This window comes from Capricornis sumatraensis, chromosome 19 (assembly GCF_032405125.1).
Source record: "Capricornis sumatraensis isolate serow.1 chromosome 19, serow.2, whole genome shotgun sequence".
Taxonomy (NCBI): Eukaryota; Metazoa; Chordata; class Mammalia; order Artiodactyla; family Bovidae; genus Capricornis; species Capricornis sumatraensis.
The window spans coordinates 61,606,319-61,616,157 of record NC_091087.1 but is presented as its reverse complement, the minus strand read 5'-3'; the positions used below and the strand labels follow the sequence as shown (position 1 = coordinate 61,616,157).

Here is a 9,839-nt window from a genome sequence, read left to right as displayed (position 1 = left end):
GGGGGTACTTGTGTGGTGTGAACATAAACGGGTAGCTTGAAGGAGTTCTTTGGCAGTGGTAGAACAGATTTGTATCTTTTTTTTAAATCTAAATATTTTATTATATAGTTATACCTAAAATTGTGCTTTTTTTGCTGTATACTTTTAACTTGAGGACATCTATAAAATCAGTACGTTATAGAAATCCTGAAAGAAATTCCACTAGCTACAAGCTATTTAAATATTGCTTATACAAAGTATTTAAAGGGGAGGGGGACAAATGGTTATTTACACAACAGAAGTCGGATGTAGAAAACTTTACGATTACCAGGGGAGACAGGGGAGAGGGATACATTGGGAGATTGATACTGGCGTATACACACTTGGATATGACTGAGCAACTTCACTTTTACTTTGCACTTTCATGCATTGGAGAAGCAAATGGCACCCCACTCCGGTATTCTTGCCTGAAGAATCCCAGGGACGGGGGAGCCTGGTGGGCTGCCATCTATGGGGTCGCACAGAGTCAGACACAACTGAAGTGACTTAGCATCATCAGTATACATAAAACTGGAGAAGGCAATGGCATCCCACTCCAGTACTCTTGCCTGGAAAATCCCATGGACGGAGGAGCCTGGTGGGCTGCAGTCCATGGGGTCGCTAAGAGTCGGACACGACTGAGAGACTTCACTTTCACTTTTCACTTTCATGCATTGGAGAAGGAAATGGCAAGCCACTCCAGTGTTCTTGCCTGGGGAATCCCAGGGACGGGAGTTGGGGGGGCCTGGTGGGCTGCCGTATGTGGGGTCGCACAGAGTCGGACACGACTGAAGCGACTTAGCAGCAGCAGCAGCAGTAACAGCAGCATACATAAAACAGATAGAGTAGGAAATGGCAACCCACTCCAGTATTCTTGCCTGGAGAATCCCATGGACAGAGGAGCCTGGTGGGCTACAATCCATGGGTTTGCAAAGAGTTGGACACAACTGAAGTGACTTAGCATACATAAAACATAAACTAAAAAACTGCTGTATAGCATGGGGAGCTCTACTCAGTACTCTGTAATGATCTATATGACTAAAGAACAAGTGGATATATGTATAACTCATTCACTTTGCTGTGCACCTGAAACTAACACAACATTGTAAACCAATTATTCTCCAATAAAAATATTAAAAAGTACTAAAGGAGAGACAGCACCATATAAACAGCATACACTTAAATAAAAGTGATGGATGTTTAACATACAGAGTAATGTTTTTTATTCACTGATAAGCTAAAGGTCCATTTCCAGAAGTTTCTTTCTTTGATATGCTCAATTTGTTTTATTAGCAAGTAAAGCCCTATAAAGGATGGCGTCATCTAGTCCTCAGACTCAGATTCATCTTCATCTTGACTAATCTGGAAGTAATGAAGCTCATAAGTCTCCTTGTCAGATGCAACCATAGGAAGCCAATCATGAAGACTGGTCTTTTTAAGGTGTTTCTTTGTTCAGTTCAGTTCAGTTCAGTTCAGTTCAATTCAGTTCAGTCTCTCAGGCGTGTCCGACTCTTTGCAACCCCATGAATCGTAGCACGTCAGGTCTCCCTGTCCATCACCAACTCCCGGAGTTCACTCAGACTCACGTCCATCGAGTCAGTGATGCCATCCAGCCAATCATCCTCGGTCGTCCCCTTCTCCTCCTGCCCCCAGTCCCTCCCAGCATCAGAGTCTTTGCCAATGAGTTAACTCTTCACATGAGGTGGCCAAATACTGGAGTTTCAGCCTTAGCATCATTCCTTCCAAAGAAATCCCAGGGTTGATCTCCTTCAGAATGGACTGGTTGGATCTCCTTATAGTCCAAGGGACTCTCAAGAGTCTTCTCCAACACCACAGTTCAAAAGCATCAATTCTTCAGCGCTCAGCCTTCTTCACAGTCCAACTCTCACATCCATACATGACCACTGGAAATACCATAGCCTTGACTAGATGGACATTTGTTGGCAAAGTAATGTCTCTGCTTTTGAATATGGTATCTAGGTTGGTCATAACTTTTCTTCCAAGGAGTAAGCATCTTTTAATTTCGTGGCTACAATCACCATCTGCAGTGATTTTGGAGCCCCCCCCCCCCAAATAAAGTCTGATACTGTTTCCACTGTTTCCCCATCTATTTCCCATGAAGTGATGGGATCAGATGCCATGATCTTTGTTTTTTGAATGTTGAGCTTTAAGTCAACTTTTTCATTCTCCACTTTCACTTTCATCAAGAGGCTTTTTAGTTCCTCTTCACTTTCTGCCATAAGGGTGGTGTCATCTGCATATCTGAGGTTATTGATATTTCTCCTGGCAATCTTGATTCCAGCTTGTATTTCGTCCAGTCCAGCATTTCTCATGATCTACTCTACATAGAAGTTAAATAAGCAGGGTGAAAATATACAGCCTTGATGTAGTCCTTTTCCTGTTTGGAACCAGTCTGTTGTTCCATGTCCAGTTCTAACTGTTGCTTCCTGACCTGCATCCAGATTTCTCAAGAGGCAGGTCAGGTGGTCTGGTATTCCCATCTCTTTCAGAATTTTCCAGTTTGTTGTGTCCACACAGTCAAAGGCTTTAGCATAGTCAATAAAGCAGAAATAGATGTTTTCTGGAATTCTGTTACTTTTTTGATGATCCAGTGGATGTTGGCAATTTGATCTCTGGTTCCTCTGCCTTTTCTAAAACCAGCTTGAACATCCTGGAAGTTCACAGTTCACGTATTGCAGAAGCCTGTCTTGGAGAATTTTGAGCATTACTTTACTAGCGTGTGAGATGAGTGCAATTGTGCGGTAGTTTGTGGATACCTTGGCATTGCCTTTCTTTGGGGTTGGAATGAAAACTGACCTTTTCCAGTCCTGTGGCCACTGCTGAGTTTTCCAAATTTGCTGGCATATTGAGTATTGGCATATTTCTTGGTAAGGTACTTTAAATACCTTTTGGAGAACTGTTTCTCAGAAATGACTATGATTTTATTCTTGACAAGTTCAATGTGAACGACATTCCCAAGGTTTCCTGTCCTTCTATTCACTTTAACCTTCTCCCACAGAAACTGTTCAAAATTTCCAGAATCAAAAATTCCATCTTCTACTGGATGAGTAAGATTCAAATTAAACTTCCAGGTTGACTTCTTAGGCTTCTTGTCTTTCTTCGGTGGGATCTTGAAGGCTTGCCACACGATCAGAGAGCAGATTTGTATCTTGATTGTGGTGGTTTTAGAAATCTATATGTTTGGGATAAAATTTTATAGAACTACAAAACACATACATACATATAAACACGTGAATGTAAAATATTATAAAAACAGAATAAATTCTGTAGTCTCTAGTCAGTAGTCTAGTGAACATATTTTACCAATGTCAGTTTCCTGGTTTTGATATTATACTACAGTTAAATAAGATGTCACTGTTGGGGGAAATTAGGTTAAGGATACAAGGGACTCTATGTACTCATTTTACATCTTCCTGAGAGCTTATGATTATTAAAAAAAAAAAAACAAACCGTCAAAACCAGGCTGTTTTTGTTTTAATGATGAATATCAAAGGTCTCCTTGCCTCTATGTGCTGGTCATTTATAATGCATCTTGTGCTATTTTTGGAGGATTACGTTTGGTAATTATATGAGAAAAAGACACTGTCTTCCAATGTCAGATAGAGATGTAAAAATGGTGTTAAACTGAAATACAGACTAATTATCACACTGAAGCAACTCTCTTCTCTGGGTGCTATAATAGAAAACTGGATCTTGCATCAGTACCATGTTTGATCAGTGGACAAGAGTAGGTACATGTATTCTTTTGTTCTAAGGAAGGAAGGAAGTGAAGAAGAACTAAAGAGCTTCTTGATCAAAGTGAAAGAGGAGAGTGAAAAAGTTGACTTAAAACTCCACATTCAGAAAACTAAGATCGTGGCATCTGGTCCCATCACTTCATGGCAAATAGATAGGGAAACAGTGGAAACAGTGTCAGACTTTATTTTTCTGGGCTCCAAAATCACTGTAGATGGTGATTGCAGCCATGAAATTAAAAGATGCTTACTCCTTGGAAGGAAAGTTATGACCAACCTAGATAGCATATTCAAAAGCAGAGACATTACTTTGTCAGCAAAGGTCTGTCTAGTCAAGGCTATGGTTTTTCTAGTAGTCATGTATGGATGTGAGAGTTGAACTATAAAGAAAGCTGAGCACCGAAGAATTGATGCTTTTGAACTGTGGTGTTGGAGAAGACTTTTGAGTGTCCCTTGGACTGCAAGGAGATCCAATCAGTCCATCCTAAAGGAGATCAGTCTTGGGTGTTCATTGGAAAGACTGATGTTGAAGCTGAAACTCCAATACTTTGGCTACCTGATGTGAAGAGCTGACTCATTTGAAAAGACCCTGATGCTGGGAGGGATTGAGGTCAGGAGGAGAAGGTGACAACGGAGGATGAGATGGTTGGATGGCATCACTGACTCGATGGACATGGGTTTGGGTGGACTCTGGGTGTTGATGATGGACAGGGAGGCCTGGCGTGCTGCGGTTCATGGGGTCACAAAGAGTTGGGCACGACTGAGCCACTGAACTAAACTGAAGGAAGGATCATGGTACATGGAATGTTACTTCCTATGTGCGAAACATCGATGGTCTGTGAATAAAACACCGAACAAGAGCCTCACTGCCAATCCACAATTGGGCCAAGAAATGTGCAATATGTAAATGTGCAATTTTACAATAGTAAAATTAAAGCTAGTCCAGAGAAACAAGCAGGTCCTTAATTTCCATTGTCAAATTAGTTTATTTTAGGGGGGAAACAGTGGATTATTTTGATGGAGAAAGATGAAGTAGTAAGGTGAGCTTTGGCACATTCTGTTAGGCATGAACAAATAGAAGCCAAATAACAAAATGAAATAAGATTCAGTGCTTCCCTTTCCTGTTTGTATAGTAACCACCTTAACAAACTGGAACCCCTGTCAGACAAGATATTGTATTCAATCAACAGTGGTTTCCTAATTATTTTGGCTCAGAGTATGTCTCAAGGGTTTTCAAATTGTTAAAAATCCAATAATCACTTCCAAAGGCTGCACACCTGAACACCCCCACACTACTTCTTTTTGCCTGAGTTCCATCAACTAAGACAGGTTTTGATTTATGTATGATGAACTATGTTTAGTTTCTTTTTTACAAGCAAATAAATAATTTTGCAGCTCATTAGGCTGATCATTTTTTTGATTTGTTCGACCTTTGCTGTGCTTTTTTATCAGCTGGTTTTCTCAGACCTCATTTTCCCCTGTAAGGCTCCAGTAATCAAATGAATTCCTGGACTTGTCAATCTGATGCCATGACCTGTTAAAATGGGATTCATCAGAAGAATTTCATTATGGTTTTGTTAGAACAGTTGTCAGAAATCTTTCATTCCTGCTCTTTAGTCCCATTGAGTGATAGGTGACAGATACAAACATGAAAGAAGTGAAACATTTATTAAGAGTTTTAAGTTGAGATGCCAGCTGAGTCAAAGCTTCCTACATATAGTATAAATACTCTGCAGAAAAGATTTTCCGAAAGCCTTTTGTGGACAATTAAACTTGGAATCTCCTCTTGTTGAAGGATTTACCTAGGTGGGAGAGTACTCTCAGTTTAAATATCGAATGGAATGTGCTTTTGGTTTGTAGCAAGTCCCCAAGGAGGATTTAAATTGCATTTGCATTTGCAAAGAGGATTTTAGTCTGATTGCTGTTTGCCTTAAGAATAATCATTCACTGAAACAATTAACCTGCAAAATAGAATTATGGGACTAAACCAGAGAAAAGGGGAATCTTTATTGAACCAGATGCAAATAGTTTTCATTATGTTCTTTCCAAGGCTGTAAATAGTGACCTGGGTGGCTGTAACATTCCTCTCAGCTAGACTGAACTTTGGAAAGTTTCTTCTTGACAATAGACCCTGACCTCTCTTTTCTTTGGAGAAGGAAATGGCAACCCACTCCAGTATTCTTGCCTGGAGAATCCCATGGACAGAGGAGCTTGGTGGGCTACAGTCCATGGGTGGCAAAGAGTCGGACACAACTGAGCGACTTCACTTTCACTTTCTCTTTTCTTAGAGTGTTTACTTTAGAAAACTTGCTATTGTAAATTCTTTCTTTGCCTTTTGAGATGTAAATCTTCTACAACTCTAGAATGTTTTTCTCAACAACATGGGAGCTGGTATTTGAAATATGATCCACAAGAAAAATAGAATCCCTGTGTCCCATTCTTTTTGAGAGGGTAGAAGTCTAATTTCAATAAATATCAATTAGCAAGTACAAATGGATAATCACATTGACCAATCTCTACACTGCTGTCCTCCAGAACTTTTCTGTTAGCTCACTGCCACACTTAAAAGTCCTCCTGCATTTTATTCACTGAGCTGTGTTCATTCTCTCCCTATTGCAATAGTCTCTCTCCCCCATTACAACAGTCTTGAATTAAAGTCTTCCTCGACTGCTTGGCCTTCCCAAGTGCTGCTAGTTAGTGGTAAGGAACCTTCCTGCCAATGCAGAAGAGACAAGAGATGCAGGTTCCATCCCTGGGTCAGGAAGACCCCCTGGAGGAGGGCATGGCAACCCACTCCAGTATTCTTGCCTAGAGAATCCTGCAGACAGAGGAGCCCGGTAGGCTATACTCAGTTCACAGAGTCAGACATGAGTGAAGTGACTTAGCATGCACTTGACTGTTTAATTGCTCTGGTGCAATTCTTCTTTTACAATAGACCCCAGATAATTTTTTTTTTTTTTTTTTTACTTTATTTGCAACCTCTACAAATCTGTTTTGATACATTTTAAGGATGCAAAGTTTGTACATTCAGTTTTGACTCTGTCATTAGATTACTTAAAAAAGCTATAAATAAATATCATTTAGGAGTTAAGCCCATCTATCTTTCTATCTATCTACGTATGTATACATATACATACATATATATATATATATACATATATATATAATTGCTGTCAAAGGCAACTGTAGGCATTGTATAATATACTCCTCTCCTTCTGGCATGTTTCTTTCTGGTCACCAAAAACCAGTGAACTCCTGTTGGGATGAGGAGGTCCTCCTTTCAGAACTAGAACAACAAAACCAGTTGTTCCAGCTGGTTTTTCTGTCTTTGGTTTGGCACCCCCCTCTTACTTCTGATATTTGGTTGTATGTCTCATTATGGATTTGGGTTTAGCCAAAGAATGTTGTGTTTTTGCAGAGAGCATCTGCCAGTAATAAGTGGAATCAGAAGCTATTGGCTCTTCAGGGACACAGCTTAATGCCCACAAAACTAAGATAGTGATTTGGCTTGTTCTCTAGAGTCAGTAAATGTTAAGTTTTATCTCGGGGAGCAGCAGTGGCTGCTTATCTTGGGGACCCATCATCTCGGCTGATAATAACTAACTAGTTACATCTCTTTGGTGAGGATGATATTTTGGGTCAGTGAGCCAGGTTCAACAATCCTTTAAATTATATTATTATAGTAAATCACACCCTCATTAAACGGGGCGGGGGTATATATAGCCCTCAGTCACAAGGGTCAGGAGACAAAGTCTCAGGTAAAGGGCCATGGCTTTAAGCCACCTCAAGAGGTGCTCGATCAAATGTGTTCTCAACAATCATCTTGGTTATAAGGTACAGTACCCTGGAGTTAGATTGGACTGGCTGGAGTCTTCTCAAATCCTGTTTCCTCTGCTCTTTTGTCTCTGCCAGTTACTGCCTGTGGCTATTTTTTTTTCTTTACTCTTTACCAGGCATCTGAAGGCTTCTGGTCTGATACCTAGACAATAACTGTGGCTTTCCTCCTCACGTCCACCCTTGCATCTTAAATTAAGTTTGATATTTGCTGAAAATTTTGCAGAAATGACCTTTTATTTTTACCATGGCTTTTATTTTGGTTTCACCATCACTTGCCTTAAAAATCCTGGAATTCAGCCATCTTCAAAAACAGAAATTTTAATTAAATTGTGAAGATTTTAAAGATGAAGCCCAGAATGAAGTCAGAAAAAGTTTTTGATATTACACAATGATATTAATATGTCAAATGATGCTTTGGTTGGTTAATCAGGAAATGAATGGGAATGTAGGTATAACATGATGTCTCAGACTTTACCAGGCTGTGGTCGCAAAATGTGCTTACATATTTACTCTTAAATACCACATTATGGTGGTTAGAACTCTTACCAATGAGTTGACTCATATTCAGTTCAGTTCAGTTCAGTCACTCAGTCATGTCCGACTCTTTGCGACCCCATAAATTGCAGCACCCCAGGCCTCCCTGTCCATCACCAACTCCCGGAGTTCACCCAAACTCATGTCCATCGAGTCGGTGATGCCATCCAGCCATCTCATCCTCTGCCATCCCTTTCTTCTCCTGCCCCCAATCCCTCCCAGCATCAGAGTCTTTTCCAATGAGTCAACTCTTCGCATGAGGTGGCCAAAGTACTGGAGTTTCACCTTCAGCATCATTCCCTCCAAAGAAATCCCGGGGCTGATCTCCTTCAGAATGGACTGGTTGGATCTCCTTGCAGTCCAAGGGACTCTCAAGAGTCTTCTCCAACACCACAGTTCAAAAGCATCAATTCTTCAGCGCTCAGCTTTCTTCACAGACCAACTCTCACATCCATATATGATCACTGGAAAAACCATAGCCCTGACTAGATGGACCTTTGTTGGCAAAGTAATGTCTCTGCTTTTCAATATGCTATCTAGGTTGATCATAGCTTTCCATCCAAGGAGTAAGCATCTTTTAATTTCATGGCTGCAATCACCATCTGCAGTGATTTTGGAGCCCAGTTAAGCCCTCCTAATAGCCATTATGTGACCCTCAGAGGCCTACAATCCAGTTTGCCGTTTGGGAAGGGCTCCCAATTGACAGTGCCTGTTATTGGAATGCCAACATCTATGTCCAAGGTGACATCTCTAAGGGCATCCTGTCCTTGGAAGGCCAGAGAATCTCTGGATTCTCTGCTGAGGTGGAAAGTCTAATTCTTTTCTGCTGTCACACTTTGTTATCAGGACTAGCAGTTCTCTCTTGAACAGTTCCCAATGTGAGGCCCTGTTTCCAGAAACTTCCCCTGTTCCTGGTCTTTATTCTTTCCTCTTCCCCAACTGCCCTTTCATTCCACACCACTGCCCTCCTCCAACCCACCCCCCACTGCCAATTTAACACTCCTGGTAATGCAAATGCATCTTTCTGCCCCAGCTGTAAAATAAAGCTCTTGGAGAAACAATCAAAGACAATTTGTACCAGAAGGGATATGGAGAATGGGAGAATTGATAGCTTCAACAGCTTCTGGGTTCCACCTAGAGGCAAAAATGCCCTGATTAGCAAACAAAAAAGAGACTCAGTAAAATGTAAGCCTTCACTCACTGTGAAGGCCTTTTCTTTCCTTCATTTCTTTCTTTCCTTGGTTGCCCTGTTTCCCTAGAGTTGACCTCTGTCAGGAGATAGGCTGGAAGCCACTGTGCATCAGCTCTAAATGAGGCAACTGTCAGGGAAATGGACTGACCTGGTCTCTGGTCTCTGCAGTTAGGGGCATAGTGTACCTGAAACAGTGCTTCTTCAGCTACCTCTGCTCCTGCAGAGAGAAGAGTCAGTCAACTGGTGGTGGTTTAGTCCCTAAGTCACATCTGACTTTTGTGACCCTCATGGCCTGTAGCCCATCAAGCTCCTCTGTCCATGGGATTTCCCAGGGGAAAAGGCAAAAACAAGAAATTAAGAGGGATAAAACCAATAAGGACAGAAGACTTTGAATTATCAGTTTGAAGCAAGGGCCTCTCAAACCACAATGAAGCTTTTTTTTTTCCTGTGGAAGTGAAAGTGGCTCAGTCATGTCTGACTATTTGCGATCCCATGGACTATAG

General features: G+C 41.1%; 1 protein-coding gene across 1 annotated transcript; it reads right to left on the bottom strand.

The window, feature by feature from the left end:
* Window positions 1-1,341: 1,341 nt before the first annotated feature.
* Window positions 1,342-9,514, bottom strand: LOC138095013 (ribosomal protein eL22-like). The gene is made up of 3 exons (XM_068990981.1): window positions 9,485-9,514; window positions 2,899-3,211; window positions 1,342-1,460 (listed from the first exon to the last, which is right to left on the bottom strand). The coding sequence occupies exons 1-3, from the start codon at window positions 9,512-9,514 to the stop codon at window positions 1,342-1,344; spliced, it is 462 nt and encodes a 153-aa protein (XP_068847082.1).
* Window positions 9,515-9,839: the final 325 nt, after the last annotated feature.

Bases quoted from the DNA above. Each gene is read 5' to 3' on its own strand.
- LOC138095013 (XM_068990981.1), bottom strand. From the start codon at position 9,514: ATGCCCCTAACTGCAGAGACCAGAGACCAG. The intron at 3,212-9,484 runs GTCAGTCCATTT...CCAAACATATAG, and splicing joins CTGCAGAGACCAGAGACCAG to ATTTCTAAAACCACCACAAT. The intron at 1,461-2,898 runs ATGCCAATACTC...GAACAAAGAAAC, and splicing joins AAAGTACCTTACCAAGAAAT to ACCTTAAAAAGACCAGTCTT.